Genomic DNA, 19,171 nt, shown 5'->3' with positions numbered 1-19,171 from the left:
TGAATGTAAACGCGCGCCTCGACGGTCCTGAATATTCATTTAACTTTCCCCCCGGGGGATATACCCGCCGATGGAGAACGGGTGTATATTCCGAAGATAAAAGAAAGACTCCCTCGTGAGAAAAAGGGAGAAGTTTGCGGGGGAAAAGCTACCTACCGCGTCACTATCGCGACGTCTTCTCGGGTTCGAAAAGTGGCAGCATTAAAAAAAAAAAAAGAAAGGGAGAAAGGGAAAAGGAAGGAGGGATCGCCGCGCGCAAAGGGATAATCCGGGTGCATTATCATGGTTATTATGAGTATAAAACGCATTATAACAGAACGCGCCTCGTACAAACGCGACGCGTGTATAAAGTACGCCGAGTTTATCTGATTAGCGCATAAAATATATGGCGAGTTTATTGAATTAACATCGTATCGTAATGTATATATTATTTATGTTACGTATCTCACAGCGCGCCCCCGATCCCGCGTAGGACATTATATCGTATTACTATACGCGGGGAATGAATTTATACAACTAATATTTGCTTTGAAAAACCCCCGCTGTGTTTGCAATAATTTCGAGATTTATCATAATGCAATTGCTAATACAAATATTTCACTTTAAATCTATAAAGAGATAATAAAATGTCTATCAGCTTCGGGAATTAAATACCGCCGAATGCAGCTTCGGTGCGCGATAACGCGAGATTTTAATAAAATTTAATTAAACGAAATAACCGCTATTAAATTTTGACTGTAATGAATATACGTTCGGGGAATACAAATAGAGGGTGGGGGGAAAAAAAAGAATAATTCTCTTGCGTTTGTTGCCCGGTACGATTACGAGCGGAAAATTCATTACGGCCGCAAAGGAAACGAATGATCCGCGGGGGCGATCGGGAATTTACAGGTGACCGACGTGAAATACAATTCGAGATTGCCACGGCAATTGTCGGAAGACGAGCCGCGGCCGCGACAAAGCGGTGAAATATGTGGATCGCCTGATTGATCGTCTGGTTTCGCAGTCGTCGGCTGGCGAGAGCGAGAGAGGGGGCGGCAGAGGGTGTTAAACGACGTGGCGATTAGCACGTCGTGGAAACAGTTAAGGTCGATCGAGCGTGAAAGGGAGACGGCTCGCTTTTTGCTGGCCGATAAATGGCGGAAAGCATTCACGACCAATTACGGAATGGATACTTCTTCCTGCGGTCCGACCGGCCCGACCGGCGCGCCTTCCACTGCCGCGGCGGTCGGAGCGAAAGCAACTATTACTACTGTCGGCTTACAGTAGTAATGCCAACGATTCCCTGTGCGCGACCCCGGCCTACACGCCGCGGCAATGCTAAATAAAAATCTCACACGTCGTACGTCACAATCGATGTAAATAACATTGTACGCATCTTGGCTTTATTTACTTTTTCGTTTATTTCGTTTTTCTTTATTATTTTAAATAAAAGTCACGTAAGAGACGTGAAAAATGCAAATGTTGCGTTTAACATAAAGTATACGTTGCGCGAACAAAGAAGAATGGTTTTACAGTCTTTTAAGATGTCGGAATACATGTACTTTGAAAGATAATTAAATAGTTAATAAATTCCCCGTTCTTTTATTATTTGTACCTTATAGTTTTATACTTTTATTTTTAGACGCGAAGCTACGCCCGCGCTCCTTTATAATTTTACGAGCGCCATAACCAAGTCAATATTGATTTAATGAATGCCCGGAGAGAAAAATGCAATTTGATGAAAATAATAGAACCGCTATAACAGCTAGGTATAATGTCCCGGATAATTCGCAGACAAAGAGTTTCGTCTCGCTCGTAGACGGATTATCGAGGCGAGATTCCACTCGCTATACGTCACCGTATGTATTTTCAATGACGCAAAAACCCCGGTTTGGATTACGATCGCGCATCGAGCACCCCGGCGGCGGCTTATTATTTTTGTTCGCGAGATGAAAGAAACGCGCGATGAAAAAACACGTTCGGAAATATTACCGCTTTTAATACGCGCTACATGCATTATGTGCTGACGGCGATTCGAATGGCGACGATTCATTCATCAATCGGAATCACAAGGGGAGAACGACGAAATATAATCCGACGTGAAAGCCGACGGCTTTTCAAGACGTCCTGACTTTCATCGAGAGCTTTCATCAGATGTTGCGGAACGTACAATATACCAATTGTGTGTGTGTGTGTGTGTGTGTGTGTGTGTGTGTGTGTGCAGAATTCAAATACAGTTATTTAACAATATAAACAATGTAAATAAATAAATGCGCAATTTAAATAAATAAATGTAAATAAATAAAAACATAAATGCGCAATCTTTTTACCTATATAGATTGTTAGTATTGTAGCCACGACTACATGATAAAGCAATTCATCGAACACAAAAAGAAATTAAGGCCGTAAATGTCAAAACCGTAAATGACAAGATCACAAATAACTGCATAACAAAAATTATCATTCAAGTATATCTTGATATTACTATCACTGCAATGTTATAGATTAAACTACATCTATACTTAAATTACTATAATATAAAAGATAACATTTGCTGAAACTTATCATTATGCAATTCTCTAATGTGTTTAAGCGCGATCAATAACGCTTCAGATAGCTCATCGAATTAGCGGATCAATTTATTTATCGCTTGTAATGTAATAGACGACAATGCCAAAGACAAAACTATTGATCAGGGATTGAGCTGACTTATAGGAAACTGTCAAATCAATCCCGATTTTATTTGGATTTGTAAATTAATAATACAAAACGTTCAAGATCAGGCACGAAGGACAAATAAACATCGCGAGAATCGCTAGAGCTTCTATGTTTTTACTGGCTTGTTTTTTATAGCTATTACCCTCCTAATCTTCTGATCGAACTCCTTCATTTTATCTATTAACTGCGGCCATTGCCTGAATATTTGATAAATGTAATAACACAGATTTGACTTATCATCAAGATTAAAAACTTGTATATCTCTTTCAAGATTGAAAATGTTGTTAAAACTTTTGTAGAATTTCTTCAAATTGTATAGTACGCTAATAGAACACAAGACCAAATAAATGATCACTTGTGACACTCTTAGGAAATTTGCGCAGATGTGCAATGCCCACATTAAGGAGTCAAAAAGTACATGTTATTGGACGTAAGGTGTATTCTACTGAGGGCTTCCACTTATACATGGATTCTTTCCTCCATTTCCATATTTTGATAAAAGACTTGCTAAATAATTTCACGAACGAATATGATTGTTAATTATATTGAAGCTTCTCGAACCACTAACAATTTAGAGAAACATATTAAAAAGCTTTCTTCAAAACATAAAGAATGAAAAGTAAAACACTGTGACAAGTGTATGAATTGTAAGCTCTCTCTGGCTTAATTGGAGAACGACGTGTTACTTATACAACATTAGATTGTATGCAGATGCTGTTCACACTAATAATTTTAATAAATTAAATGCATTTAATAAAAATTGATTAAGCTTGATATGTAAATAAAAAAAGTGGGTCAATGATGCGAGCCTAAAAAGATTAATGAATTTATATTTATTCTTAAAAGCATAGGTGCAGCATTATTACATTATTTAAAGAAATAAATTTTTAATATTACATTATTTTATACCGTGTGCCTATTAATAGTCCGTACATAAAAAAGAATAACAGTTTTCTAACACTTTTCCTCCTGAAGAAACAACCATCTTTCCTGATTTCCGTTGAACAACAGTACATATATATTATAAGTTATACATTATATATAATACTTAAATAAATAAATTTAATTTATCTAAATAATCTTCCTTAATGTAAACCAGTAGATACACTGATATAGATCTATCCCTTATCTTATGAGCTAAAAATACATACGCTTTTCTTACGTTTTCTTCTTTCAAATCCAAGTATGAAAACAAAAGTTTTAATATTAAAAGTTTTACAACAATTTATAAATTTTTCTGACATTCTTCTTTAATTATTAAATATTAACATTTAGAAAACTATTCGATAATTTGCAGTGCAAATTTAATGCAAAGAAACACAGCTTTAAAATTTAGACAAGCATTAGCTGATACCGCTAATAACTGCTCCCAATTTTAGCTAATTCATAGAATCGAATAAGGACTGCTAGACAAGCCAGGATCATAAACTAAAAAAAAAGTTTTATTTTATTTAATTGTATCGAGCAATATTATTTACATTATAATTCGGAAATAGCTAACTTTACTTAAATTTAAATGAATTAAATAAATTATATACTTACTTTAACGTATGTTAATTTAATAATGTTAATGAAGTTATTAACTTCGAAGAACTTGCAAGCTATACGACGATGCTGCAATTGAACAGAAAAGTCATTGATTTCGTTTCTGACACAGTCCAGGTTTTGACTCGACCATTCTCGGTTCGGATATTGACGCAACAAATTTTCCATGGCGACGTAATTCAGATTGTTACACGAATAACATTTTTGCTGGGTGCCTAAATCTTTCATTGGCAATCGTACCTCTAGATTAAATTGATTCCTTGTCTCATTTAGTGTATCGAGATTCACAGATTTACATTTTAATAGAATCCCACATATAATTGTCCCGGTTTTGTCAAACTCCTGATAAATGAGTTGGCAAATCCAATATGTCAGGTAAAATTGCATGATATACATGATCAAAAAGAAAATATTTTTTAACACATATATTTCCTCATCATTACATATCGTGTTATATTTAATCATCTGTATGATCTCGAACACTGCCAACCCAGCCGTGTCGAGACAGTTTATCGAAACAATGAAAAGATAAAAGCCATGAATATCACTTATCATGACGACAAGATCACAAATATCTGCGTAACAGAATTAAATAAGTCATTATATCTTAATAACTTCGCAATTTATCCATAAATTCAATTAAATTACATCTTGTTTTATATAAATATTAAATTATAATACAAAAAACAATATCCGCAAAAACTTACCGTAATGCATTTCTCTGATGCATTTAATCTTAAATGCGATTCGTTTTGACGTACCAGATAGATCCATCTGGCCCAACAACTTATTTATCGTTTGATATCTGTGATACAATATATAGACGACAACGTCAAAAACAAAGCAGTTGATCGTCGACTGAGCCAATATGTAGTAACTCAACAAGTCTTTCACCACAACAGACGAATATATAAACTTATACAGGGCGTGAACAGACAGCAATAAAGGACAGCAAGTAAAAGTCACGATAATAGCTACAATTTCCAGGATTTTTAATGGCTTGACATTAATGTGTGTTTCTCTTTTGATCTTCTGATCGACTTCCTTTATTTTGTCCATTAGCTTCAACCACTTGTCATGATGTCTGATTCCATGATAAATGTAGTAATATGACGACACGTGATAAATTACGTTAATACTTAGTGCAATTGCACCGCAGAATACATTAAATTTATCTTCTATACAATCCAATACAAAATTATAGAAGAGATTTATCAGACTAAATGTACACAAAACCAGGTGAACAATACGTATGATTATTGTTACAATCTTGGGCCATTTTCGCGGATGTGCAATGCCGACGCCCAGGAGACAGGAAATGTACACTATAGGTTGTAAATAGTGTTCTATCGACAGTAAATTGTCGTCTGGCATATAGATCTCCACCATTTTCGTCTTTTATTTTCTTGTTAATCGATGCGTTTTGCTACTTACATTAAAGCTCCTCTCTGTATAGAATACTTTGTAGAAAAAAAAAATAAGTTTTTTGAAAGCGAAACACTTTTACGCCGTGAATTTTTGCTAATATTGCATGTGACGACGAAGAACGACGTATTACTTCTGCACTTGTGCAATATTAGATTGTGTGCCATTAGCTGCCCCTCCCCATAAACGTAACAGATTAAATTAAATAGATCTAATAAAATTAATTAAGTAAATTCTCTAAGTGCTAAAGTAAATAAGAAAAAATTATGATTAATGAGATATAAAAATCAATTAAAAAGATTTAAATTAAAATATTTATACCTAAATAAGTCTATGTGTATATTGTATTACTGCTTTATTAAAAAATAAGTTTTTAATATTTTTACCTCAATTAAATATTTAAATTATTATATCCGCCAATAAAACATAAATATGTAAATTATAAGTTTTTTATTATTTTATAAATAATAAGTATATAAAATATGTATAGCTAACTGTCGATGACATAAATATCTGTATATAAAATTTAAAAATACATCTCAATATCATCGCAATATCTTCGTAGCCTGTATTAAATTATACCTCGTGCCACCTATTTATCTATTTACAACATAAAAATAACATTTAAAAAACTTACCGCAAGGTAATTTTCTCTGATACGTCTAATTTCGTGCGCGATAAATGGTGCATCAAATAACTTAACTAAATTACTCATTTATTTATCATTTAATATCTGTAAAACAGCATCAGTATTCTATACAAAGTGTGTAATACACCCCAACCTCTTTAAATGGTTGTTATACAATCTCGCATATAATCATACACATTTTGACTCCAAAAAAATTTTACATTTTCAAACTTCTAAAAATAATCTCCAAAAATTATTTTGGAGCTATTTAAATTTAAATTTAAAAACAGTAAAAAAATTCATGAAGCTTAGCAAGCACGAAAAATGACTTTTATAAAAAACAAAACTTTTTCGTCACAAGTATTATTTTCGACTATCTACTTGATTAAAACTAAGTTTAAAAGTACAGTAGAGTGTACTCCATCATTAGTGCACATTTATCATTAGAGCTACAGAAGCAGTAATCACTCCAATAAACTGAAAAAAAGTTTTATTTTATTTAATTGCATTGAGCGATATTATTAACATTACAATTCAAAAGCTAAATTTACTTAGATTTTAATGAGTTAAATAAATTATGTACTCACTTTATTGAATAGAGAGTTATTAATTTCGAAGAAATTGCAAGCGATAAATGCTACACGACGATGTTGCAGTTGAATATTAAAATCATTGATCTCGTTTCTGACACAGTCCAGGTTTTGACTCGACCATTCTCGATTCAGATACTTGCGCAAGAAATTTTCTTCGACGGTATAATTCAGATTGCTACACGAATAAGATCTTTGCTGGGTGCCTGAGCCTTTCATTGGCAGTCGCACCTTCAGATTCAATTGATTCCTTGTCCCATTTAGTTTATCGAGATTCACAGATTTGCATTTTAATAGAATCGTACTTATAATTGCCCCGGTCTTGTCAAACTCCTGACGAGCGAGTGTGCAAATCCAACACATCAGACCAAATTGTGTGGTATACATAGTCAAAAAGAAAATACCTTTTAACACAGTATAACTTATCTTGTAATAATTGCTGTAGATAAAAAACGTTGCTGTCGAAACGCTGCTGAAGCAGTTTATCGAGACAAAGAGAAGATGAAGGCCATGGATACTGTTTACCATGACGACAAGATCACAAATATCTGCGTAACAGAATTCATACTTCTACAACGTCTTAAAATTATCGCAACTTTTTCACGGATTAAATTAAACTACCTTTCGTATTATATAGATTTAAATTATCAAATTATAATACAAAAGACAATCGCAAAATCGCAAAAATGTATTACTTACCGCAGTGCAACTGTCTGATGCGTTTAATCTTGAGCGCGATCCGTCCTGGCGTATCAGACAGCTCATCCAACTGACCCAACAACTTATTTATCATTTGGTATCTGTAATACAATATGTAGACGACAACGTCAAAAACAAAGCTGTTGATCAACGACTGAGCTAACATGTAGTAAGCCAACAATTCTTGAACTACAATGTCATTTAAATATAAAAAGTTATACAGATTGTAAACAGTCGGCAATAAAGTGCAGCACACAAAAGTCGCCGTAATAGCTACTACTTCCAGGTTCTTTAAATGCCGTTCATTAATGTGCGTTTCCCTTTTGATCTTTTGATCGAGGTCCTTTATTTTGTCCATTAGCTCCGGCCACTTGTCATAGTGCCTAATTCCGTGATAAATGTAGTAATATGCCGACACGTAATATATTATTGTTTCTACGATATAACTGAATTCATCATAATGAAATTTATCGTGGTCAAAAACATTAAGGGAAAAAAGTGTCAGAGTAAGTGTACATATGACGAAGTGAACGATACGTATGATTATCGTTATAATCTTGCGATATTTTCGTGGATGTGCAACGCCAACGCCCAGAAACCAAGAGGTGTACACTATAGGTTGTAAAGTGTGTTCTATCGACAGTGAATTGTCGTCCGGCATATGGATCTTCACCATTTTCGTCTCTTATTTTCTTGCTGATCGATACGTTTTGCTGATTACATTAAAGCTCCTCTCTGTATGGAATACTTTGTAGAACATATAAGTTTTTTGCAAGCAAAACACTTTTACACGTGAATTTTCCCTATAATATTTAATGTACCGACGCAGAATATTTCATGTAAGGACGTATTACTTCTACACTTGTGCAATATTAGATTGTGTTCCGTAGAACAGATTTAGAAAATTCCAGAACAAGCGAGAAGTTCCCGTAGCGTGAAGTGGGGATGTTAGACAAGATGATGCAACTTGTGACCGCCCACGGTGTAAAACAACGAATGACCGTGAATCTATGACCGCCTACCTTACAAGGTAGGGGTAGCGGGTTACGTAGGGTCAGCGAAAAGGATACTCACTTCTGTGCGAGATCTCGTCTAGTACGGTCACGTATTTAGTCTAAAGTCAGTGCGATTATTCGTGTAATTGTTTTAGTATATACATTTATATAACCTTCGAACGTTTATCATAAGACAATTCACCAACTGTCAGGGTTATCCCGCAGTTGCAGTGTAGCGAGTCTGACTCGCGTACCGGGGCCCCGCGTACCCGCGTATAATACGAATTATAATACGAACGTTATAACGATACGAGTAGTCGAAGCATTACTAACTCGTATAATCACTGAGGGGTTTTTATGCCGTAAGGCTTTTCCCCTACGAGCAATAAAGGTTTGTCCCTGAGCTCAATCAAACGTTTCATTTATTCAACCTCCCACCAAAAAATCGAAATAGCGGAACTTATCCTTACCGGAAGGTTTCGACGATACAGTTTTTGGTGCCTCCTGTGAGGTATGAATTTACACTCCGCGAGTGTTGTGCATTAAGAAAAATCGACGCAGCGGAGAGCCGTCGATCAACCGAAATTTCGACGCAGCGGAGAGCCGTCGAGCAACGAAAAGATCGACGCGGCGGAGAGCCGTCGATCGACCAGCAGCCACCTCAGTCGTCTCCAGTGCCACACCGCCCAGCTCCACGCCGACAACGAGGATCTACTGCATCCAATATAAGTATCCGCCAATATATTATCACACTAACATACGTAAAACACCACATTTAAACGGTAAATTCATCAATTTGCGTGCCGTTACATTCTCCCACCTACATATGCTGAATCGGATTTCCTTAAGTATTAATCTCGAAATCGTGCCGAGAAATAGTGATAAATAACATGCCATTTTTCACCTAATTCGCGGGAAGGAAAGTTTTCACGAAGGGTGCCTTGCAACGAGAGGAGGGAAATAGGAAGCAGGTAGAAACACGTTCGAAACGCGACGTCACCAATTGTCGCGACGGAAATTTCCGCACATTGAGGGAGAGTCAAACTTGTTTTCTTAGGCTCGATACCTTGCATTGTCTATCCACTCGATTACCGTGCAGATCCGAATTTGCATTTCTTTTCTTTTTCGGAGAAAATAAGAATACGATCGACGTACCCTCTGAGACATCTGGTCGTCATAAATTATCTTCCCGGCGACAGTCTGCCTCAACAAAAAAAAGGGTCAGACAGACACTCGACGATTTGCCCGGTCGCCCCTTTGTCACGCGCTTTCCCCTTATAAAAATAAGGAGGAATTTTTGCGGTGTTACCTTTCTCTCTCTTCTTGCGGGCTATTGTTGCATTTCGAGTGAATTCCGATCAAGTTATTAACACGACGCCTGTTCAACATGAATCGCGTAAAACAAATAAATCAGAGTCGAACCGCGCTGAAGATCCAATTGACCACTATCGAAAATTTGATCGCGGAAGATAGAGTTAGTAAAGTCAATTTAAGACTGCGGCTGAAGCGTGCTACGGACCTCTTTCACGCTTATGAGGAGGCCCATAATGAGCTCGAATTATTGAAACCGGACGAATACTCGAATGAATTAATAGAAATTCAAAATCGATATTACGCGATTGCAACGCATTGCGAGGAGGAAGCGCCGGCGGCAACATCGGCGGTAAACTTAAACGCGACTTCGATTCCGGTCGACAATAACACGCGTAGACTTAAGTTACCAGTCGCGGAGCTACCTAAATTCGACGGCAGTCTGGAAAAATGGTTAACATTCAAAAACACTTTTAACACAATGATCGACGCACGCGAAGATATTACCGATTTGCAAAAATTTATATATTTGAGAGATTCGTTACAAGACGAGGCACTGAAGAAAATCTCGATTTTCAGCGTGAGCGAAAAAGGTTACCGGGACGCATGGAATTTGCTCGACAAATCATATAACAAAAAACGAATTTTGAGAGCGAGACATCTCGATGCCATTCTCGCGTTGATGCCGAGTGCGCGCAAGGACGACTCGCGTCGGCCGTCGGATACGGCGTCATCGAGCGAGACCACCGCTAAAGAATTAATGAAATTAGTAGACGATATGCGACAACATATGAATATGCTCGAGTCATTAGACGTAACTCTTGATCCATATCTTCCGGTTCGCATAATGGAACGCGCATTACCGTCCAGTATTGTCACGGAATGGGAAAGAACCCTCAATTTCGAAGATTCACCCAAATTTGATCAAATATGCGAGTTCATAACGGGAGAAGCGTTTCGAATGGCCGCGCGAGAAACGAGCCCATCCTCATCAAATGTCGAACCGAACAATAAAAGATCGCATTCCAAGAAAGAACCGGCTGCGGTTAAGATACGCAAAAACGATTCCGGCGCGCGCGCTTTCGTCACCAACGCGTCCACCAAATGTCCGGCGTGCAAAAAGGACGATCACCCGTTGTATCGATGTTCCGAATTCACAAGGTTATCAATTCAGCGTAGGTGGGATTTGATAAGGCGCAGCAACATTTGCAGAAATTGTTTACGCAAACATCCCGGCGACTGCCAACGAGTAAACTGCAAATTCTGCAAAAAACCACATAATTCATTGTTACATAACCACGCATATAAGTCAAACACGAGGTCTTCCGAAACAACGCCGTCGGAATCTCGAACGCTAGCAACTGCGGCTAAGTCGGAATGACTAAGGTCAATGACCTCGAACGCGATCACTTGCAACCCCCTCTCTCAATTAATGATGAGCGCTGTCGTTCGCGTTAAGGGGACTCGTGGTCATTTCATTCGATGTCGCGCATTATTAGACACGTGCGCGACGGCCCACTTTGTAACGGAGAGCCTCGTTCGGACCCTGCGACTCCCTATACGACCGTGCGCCATTTCGATCGGGGCAATTAATGATTTAAATACAGTTTCGAGCGGGTCGGTCGAAATTTCATTCCGTTCGTGGCATAACGAATTTAGTAAGACACTTTCTTTTTTGGTAGTACCGAAAATCGCCGACAACATACCGAGCAGTACGTTTCCGCGCAAAGTAATCCATATACCCACAAATATTAAATTAGCCGACCCGCAGTTTCACCTACCACGACCAGTAGATATGATAATAGGATCCGGGGCTACCTTATCATTATTATCAATAGGGCAGATTAATCTGTCGCGCGACAATGGTGATTTATTATTACAAAAGACTCAACTCGGATGGGTCGTCGTCGGTGGACTAACATCGAACGACGGAAGAATCGTAGCCTCATGTCAGCTAACGAAATTGCATGAACAAATCGCAAAATTCTGGTTAATCGAGGATACGACATCGGAGCGACCGAAAATTTCAGACGCGTCGGAATGTGAACAACATTTCATACAGAATACGACACGCGACGAGTCCGGCAGATACGTTGTGCGATTACCATTCCGTCATAAAGAGTACGATTTCGGAAATTCACGCTCAATCGCATTGCGTCGCTTCCACGGGTTACAAAAACGACTAGAAGCCAATCCGATACTCAAGCAGGAATATACGCGAGTATTAGACGAATATGTTAGTCTCGGACATATGTCTTTAATTCCGAATGACTCTGGAAACGGATATTACCTTCCCCACCACGCGGTCGTGAAAACGACGAGCGCCACGACGAAGGTGAGAGTAGTTTTCGACGCGTCAGCCAAAACGGATAGGGGCGCATCTCTAAATAGCTTTTTAATGGTCGGTCCTACAGTACAAGATAAACTATTTGAACATTTGTCGCGGTTTCGTACGCATCGATACGTAATAACAGCCGACATTGAAAAAATGTATCGGCAAATTTGGATACATCCGGACGATCGACAATATCAGAAAATTTTCTGGATACACAACAACAAAATTACCACCTTCCAACTCAACACGGTCACGTTCGGAATATCCTCCGCTCCATTCCTCGCTATCCGGTCAATTCAACAACTCGCGATCGATGAAAGAGAGACATTTCCAGTCGCCGCGGAAATCTTACGCCGAGATCTATACGTAGACGATCTGTTAACGGGGGCCAACGACTTAGAAATGCTCAAACGAATACGCGACGAAATTATATCGATATTGAGGCGCGGCGGTTTCAATATACGTCAGTGGGCATCGAACCACCCACAAGCGCTGGAAGGCTTGAACGAACGAACAATAGACGTAGAATTTCTTACGAAGGAAGATCCGATCCTAAAAACTCTCGGAATTTCGTGGAACGCGCGCCGCGACGAATTTTTATACAACGTCAAGCACATTAAACCTATCTCGCGGGTGTCTAAGCGGCATATACTATCGGAAATCGCTAAAATATTCGATCCGTTAGGGCTGCTCGGGCCCATCATCTCGCGTCAAAAATGTTAATGCAGGAATGTTGGAAGGCGCAAATCTCGTGGGATGAATCTGTACCCACCGTTTTGCATTCGTCATGGCTGTCATTTACAGAACAGCTAAATATGATCGACGGACTAACTATTCCGCGTCAATTAATAATTAATAATCCCAAAAGCGTGCAGGTACACGGTTTTTGCGACGCTAGCAAGATAGGATACGGCGCCTGCTTATACGTACGGTCCTGCGACGAACAGGGCAACACCCTCGTGCGGTTATGGTGCTCTAAGACACGCGTGGCCCCCCTTAAAGAAACAACAATTCCGCGACTTGAATTGTGCGGGGCCTTAACACTCGCAAGATTGTTTAAGGAAGTGTCGAATTCATGGAATTCGTGCCCGAACAAAATTACTTTTTGGTGCGATTCTATGATTGTACTTCATTGGCTAAAGAAGGCCCCCGCGACACTTAAGGTATTTGAAGCGAATCGAGTGGGGGAAATTCAAAAGATAACAGACGGTCTCGAGTGGCGGCATATAAAATCCGAACATAATCCGGCGGACGCGTTGTCGCGAAGTCAGTTCCCGCGGGAGTTCTTAAAAAATGAATCGTGGTTCGACGGCCCCGCGTGGCTAAGCCGGCCCGAAGAGAATTGGCCAGAGTCAATTGAAATCCCCATTAAAGATCTGCCCGGGTTAAAAAAGGCCGTTTGTCTACTATCCTCAAAACTCGAAACAAGATACATATACGACGGATTTTCCTCCTATACGCGATTAACTCGCGCCATTGCGTATGGCTTACGAATGTTACCGTCAAACCGAAATAAAGGCGCGCTTACGATACAAGAGGTATGCGAGGCGGAGGTCCGAATACTAAAACTGATACAGAATGAACAATTCGCGAATGAGATTACTAGAATTTCAAATTCACAAGACGTAAAGGGCTCAAAATTAGCATCGTTAAGTCCAATACTAGATCAATCAGGTTTACTTCGCGTGGGTGGCAGGCTGCGAAATGCCGCCATTCCCATTTCGCAAAAACACCCGATATTATTACCGTCACATCATCACGTAACTGATCTAATTATTAAAAACGTTCACGAAAAAAATTATCACGCCGGCATCCAAACGACACTTTATGCAGTACGTTATCGCTTTTGGTTATTAGACGGAAAGAATCAGATACGAAAGATAGTGAGACAATGCGTACGCTGCATTAGATTCCGCGCGTCACCTGTTGAGTATAAAATGGCCGACTTACCAAAATCAAGATTGAACGAATCGATCGCATTTAATCATACGGGACTCGATTTCTTCGGACCAATGTTCGTAAAGGAGAAAAAGCAACGGAACAGAGGCCGAGTCAAAGTATACGGATGCGTTTTCATTTGTATGTCATCAAAAGCCGTTCATATCGAGATCGTTAGCGACCTGTCCACGGAAGCATTTCTAGCGGCATTAAAACGGTTCATGGGACGTAGAGCCATCCCAGCACACATATATTCGGACAATGGCACAAATTTCATAGGTGCTAATAATCAATTACGCGAATGGTACGCCCTATATGAATCAGCCGAATTTAAGACTCAAATAAACGAATTTGCGACTACAAACAAAATTTCTTGGCACTTTAACCCTCCCCTCTCTCCCCATTTCGGGGGCATTTGGGAGGCTGCAGTCAAGTCATTTAAGCATCACTTCAAACGAGTGATAGGAGACCGCTTATTCACATATGAAGAACTCAATACGCTAGCCATTGAAATCGAAGCCATACTGAACTCACGGCCTTTGTGCCCTATATCTACCGACCCTAATGACCCCCTGGCTTTAACGCCTGCACACCTTTTAGTGGGGCGACCGCTCACGATGCTACCTGAAAATAATTACTTATATGTTCCAGAGAATCGCCTTACTTCCTGGCGACTGATATCCAAGGCCCGACAAGACTTTTGGCGCAAATGGCACGTCGAATATCTGACGGAATTACAACGACGACAAAAATGGACCAAGTCCAATACCGAACTGAAACGTGACTCGATTGTCATAATTATCGACAAAAATTTACCGTGCATGCGGTGGCAGCTTGGGCGGATTGTGGAGCTACATCCTGGAGACGACGGGCTGGTCAGAGTAGCCAGCGTCAAGACTTCTCAAGGAATCTTCAAGCGAAACACGAAATTATTGTGCCCTTTAACAACCGATTCGTAGTTTAAGCGAACTTGTCCATTGTTTTTTCTTACGACAGTTATGTAATAATCGCATTCGGATAAGCGCCAACCCGAAGGACGTATACAGTGACGTATCGACATTATATTATGTAATAATACATCATTTTTCATATGTTGATCGCTACCTCTCAACGGGGGGAGGATGTTCCGTAGAACAGATTTAGAAAATTCCAGAACAAGCGAGAAGTTCCCGTAGCGTGAAGTGGGGATGTTAGACAAGATGATGCAACTTGTGACCGCCCACGGTGTAAAACAACGAATGACCGTGAATCTATGACCGCCTACCTTACAAGGTAGGGGTAGCGGGTTACGTAGGGTCAGCGAAAAGGATACTCACTTCTGTGCGAGATCTCGTCTAGTACGGTCACGTATTTAGTCTAAAGTCAGTGCGATTATTCGTGTAATTGTTTTAGTATATACATTTATATAACCTTCGAACGTTTATCATAAGACAATTCACCAACTGTCAGGGTTATCCCGCAGTTGCAGTGTAGCGAGTCTGACTCGCGTACCGGGGCCCCGCGTACCCGCGTATAATACGAATTATAATACGAACGTTATAACGATACGAGTAGTCGAAGCATTACTAACTCGTATAATCACTGAGGGGTTTTTATGCCGTAAGGCTTTTCCCCTACGAGCAATAAAGGTTTGTCCCTGAGCTCAATCAAACGTTTCATTTATTCAACCTCCCACCAAAAAATCGAAATAGCGGAACTTATCCTTACCGGAAGGTTTCGACGATACAGATTGTGTGCCATTAGCTGCCCCTCCCCATAAACGTTGATGAAACGTTAGGCTTACAAAAAATTACTGAAGTCTGTTGTTCTTGAACTTTCGCACAGATATATATATTTATTTAACTGAAATTACAATCTTGGCTGATCGCGTGCATTATCACGTATTGCTTCGAACGACTGACTGCTAGTGTCGCCTTACTAACACTGGATCACGCTTAAAGCATAAAGGCGGCGCTTGGTATTAAAATTGCAGTGTTGCATAATTTACGGTATGAGCCCCACATTTAATAAAATTAACTAAACGTAACCTCCAAAATCTAGGCAGAAACATAGCGCAACAATCGTAGCTACACTTTTTAATTTTTTTTGTGTAGTACTGAATTTCAATTTGTTATCCTCAAGAGAATCTAAATCCAGAATTGAAATAACTAGTTTATGTAATTAATTTAATTACATCTGTTATTTGAAAAAAATTATTTAATGTCTCTAATATTTTCGGTCTGATAATTCCGGAGAATCGTATTGGCATTTAATGTTTTATTTCTAAATTAATAGATATTAAAAACTACTATACCATTTAGTAAAAGATATTTTGTGTATGATTTAAATGTATATTTTTAAAATTTAATTTTAAGCTTTTGATAAAGAAAAAATTATCTAAATGGTATACTAGTATTGGTGACTTTCTTCTACACTTGGTTTCAAACTACTTTGTTTCAAAAAAATATCTTTCTTGTATTAAACAAAAATAATTTCAGTACTTTTAATATTATATAAATATTAACTATTAAAAAACTTATAGTTGTAATATTCTTTTTAGTTTCCTTAAATGTATTAATGTATAACATACATATTGTTACGCAAAAGAAATATGAAATAATCTTTTCTGTAGAAAAAAAATGTATAGAATTGTCACCGATTTATGTAAAAAAAAATCTTAATTAAGGTATACAATTACAATACAAAAACAATTTAAATAAATAATTTTAATTGATAATTAATTTAATAATAATGACGCTAATAATTATCTTCCATTCCCTCTTTAAATGTGATATTATAAAAATAATTCTGTTGCTAAAAAATACTGTCTCATTCAGATCGAACCTGTGACTTTAATTTTTTTAATAAAGCAGTAAAGAAAAAAGAGTAAAGAGAAGGAAATATAATTTTACCAGCGTAATCCGCGCAACACATTGCGGGATGTTTTCGCGACTAGAATAGCGCGATAACTCGTCGCATAAGATTCAACAACGTTTGAGAACGGGGCGAGTAACGAACGCGAGCGTAGGATCGCGAACTACCCGGGATTTATTGGATACGGGGATGTCGCAGCCGCCGCGCGTCGTGTCAAAGTCATTGTCCTTTTAATGGCCAAGTTCAAGATGGCGAAGGCAAATCGAATCTCGTCAGTGTGACGGTCGTCCAGTTTTAAGTATTTCAGTTTAAAAAATTCTCCGCTAGCTAAAAGAAAGAGAAAAAGAGAGAGAAAGAGAGAGAAAATTTAAGCATTTGTTTATCGACTTTGTCGACGGCACGTAACGCTTCCTCTTGTATTAAAATAGCATTCAGGAATGCGAAAAGTGGAAACGCATGTCTTAAATTCGGCGACACGGTCCGCAGAATCGGAAATCGAGTTTCGCCTGGAGACATCGTGTCACGGAATGTCTTCTTCACCATCCCCCTCCCCCTTACCAACGAGTCTCCGGGCTTGACGGTGAATCAAAATTCAACCAGTACGTCAAGCCGTCTGACCGTCGCGCAAATGGCGCATGCGGATGAATTATGCAGTGTGTCATGTCGCGGCAACCGACTCATCAAACATACACGCGTGTTCGCACATCGGGGAAGACGTATCTAGGTGGCACTGGTGGATGGTGCGCGCTGGGGAAAGCGGAAAAATCGCATAGGCACGCGAGCGAGGGACACTTCGCGAGATAGAGGCGAACGGAAACGATATAACGCGGTTGAGGAGAAAACGTAGGAGAGGGGGAGTCTGTTAACGTGCGAGCCGCAAAATCAGAGAGGCCGAAACGGTACGAACGCGAACGCACTAAGCGTGATTGATTGGTTCCGGCACTGGGCCTTGTTCTGGTATGTCAGTTTTGAATTTTGCAATTAAAACTGCGCCGACGCGTACTGTGATTAATAATAGAATTCCGAGTCGTGATTAGCGCGTCTTGGACAATCAAAGAGGAGAGGCCGAGGAGCGAGCAAACGAGCGAGAGGGAGGTAGAGAGAGAGATAGGAAATGAGGTGTGGATTATTGAAAATACCCGACGAGCCTTTGAAATCATCCGATCATGAAAGCCCACAGTGCCTGTTATTTCGCTGTAATTAACGTTGTCGACATTATAATCGAAACCAATGAATTGCGGCCGTTTCGGTATGGATATTATACAAATTAGTCGCAGCGAACGGTGTAAGGATATTCCAAACTATCGCGTTTTCCGTGAATCGCAAAAACTATGAGGGAACTAGAGAACTCAATAGTTGCCTCGATATCGAATTATAATGTCCCGTTAATATTCATATCAGAAGGATCGATCCAATGGATGATAATATAATCCTTTTCAAAGCGTAATTTTCGTAATTTAATCCTTTCAAATAAAAAATCGTTCTTGTATTTGGTAGATTATTACGAGCTCTGTGATAGATTACGTTAAGCAGAGTATCGCGCGGAGAGCGAGGATAATAAATGGCAACAGCCGACAATAAGTAGGGGTAGAAGAGAGAGAGAGAGCCGTGTCGCGTTTGGAGAAACCCGAGTCCTCCATAACGAGTCTACAAAGTTTCCCATGAAATCGCGCTTTGTCAGGCCTCGGATACGAATGTAAGACGAAGGCGAGGGGTGCGGAAAGGTAGACGGGAGAAATCGCGCACCCCTATCGGCGCTCACCACTTGGATTTCAGGCGATTCCTCCGACACTGGCGGAATAGAGAAAGAGGGAAAAGGAAAAAGGGGATAAAAGGCCAAGGCAGCTAAGGAAGCAAAACGTAAAAGAGAAGAGAGAAAGGAACAATAAAGATAGAGAAAGAAGAGGATATAGAATTGCAGGAAAGCCCGGTAATGCCCGTTGCCTGCCTTTCTACCACTTAATCTTCACTGTGGTATTAAAAACCGTGTGAAACGGTAAAAAAAAAGAGGTGACCGAAGACGCACGGACATTCCGTAGAGTCAAAAAAGTTCACCCTCGTTAAACAAACGACGTTTAATTATATTTTTATCGCTGCCAGAAATCATAACGGTTGCTAAAAAGTGAATAAGCGATATACTATGAGTTACCTT

At 39.2% G+C, this 19,171-nt stretch overlaps 3 protein-coding genes across 3 annotated transcripts; 1 reads left to right on the top strand and 2 right to left on the bottom strand.

Moving 5' to 3' along the window:
• Window positions 1-3,521: 3,521 nt before the first annotated feature.
• Window positions 3,522-5,939, bottom strand: LOC118648837. The gene is made up of 3 exons (XM_036295281.1): window positions 4,953-5,939; window positions 4,243-4,820; window positions 3,522-4,128 (listed from the first exon to the last, which is right to left on the bottom strand). Exons 1-3 carry the CDS (start codon window positions 5,632-5,634, stop codon window positions 4,057-4,059), a joined length of 1,332 nt encoding a protein of 443 aa, XP_036151174.1. The 5' UTR covers window positions 5,635-5,939; the 3' UTR covers window positions 3,522-4,056.
• A 737-nt stretch (window positions 5,940-6,676) lies between these two features.
• LOC105831631 lies at window positions 6,677-8,297 on the bottom strand. Its single transcript, XM_012671885.3, has 3 exons — window positions 7,588-8,297; window positions 6,886-7,436; window positions 6,677-6,775 (listed from the first exon to the last, which is right to left on the bottom strand). The coding sequence occupies exons 1-3, from the start codon at window positions 8,261-8,263 to the stop codon at window positions 6,725-6,727; spliced, it is 1,278 nt and encodes a 425-aa protein (XP_012527339.2). The 5' UTR covers window positions 8,264-8,297; the 3' UTR covers window positions 6,677-6,724.
• A 4,653-nt stretch (window positions 8,298-12,950) lies between these two features.
• On the top strand, window positions 12,951-15,125 carry LOC118648836. The gene has a single exon (XM_036295280.1). It carries the CDS (start codon window positions 12,951-12,953, stop codon window positions 15,123-15,125), a length of 2,175 nt encoding a protein of 724 aa, XP_036151173.1.
• The last annotated feature ends 4,046 nt before the right edge of the window (window positions 15,126-19,171 follow it).

Source organism: Monomorium pharaonis, unplaced genomic scaffold (assembly GCF_013373865.1).
Source record: "Monomorium pharaonis isolate MP-MQ-018 unplaced genomic scaffold, ASM1337386v2 scaffold_85, whole genome shotgun sequence".
NCBI classification, from domain to species: domain Eukaryota; kingdom Metazoa; phylum Arthropoda; class Insecta; order Hymenoptera; family Formicidae; genus Monomorium; species Monomorium pharaonis.
Note: the sequence above shows the minus strand (reverse complement) of the source record. Positions and strands in the feature narration are given on the sequence as shown.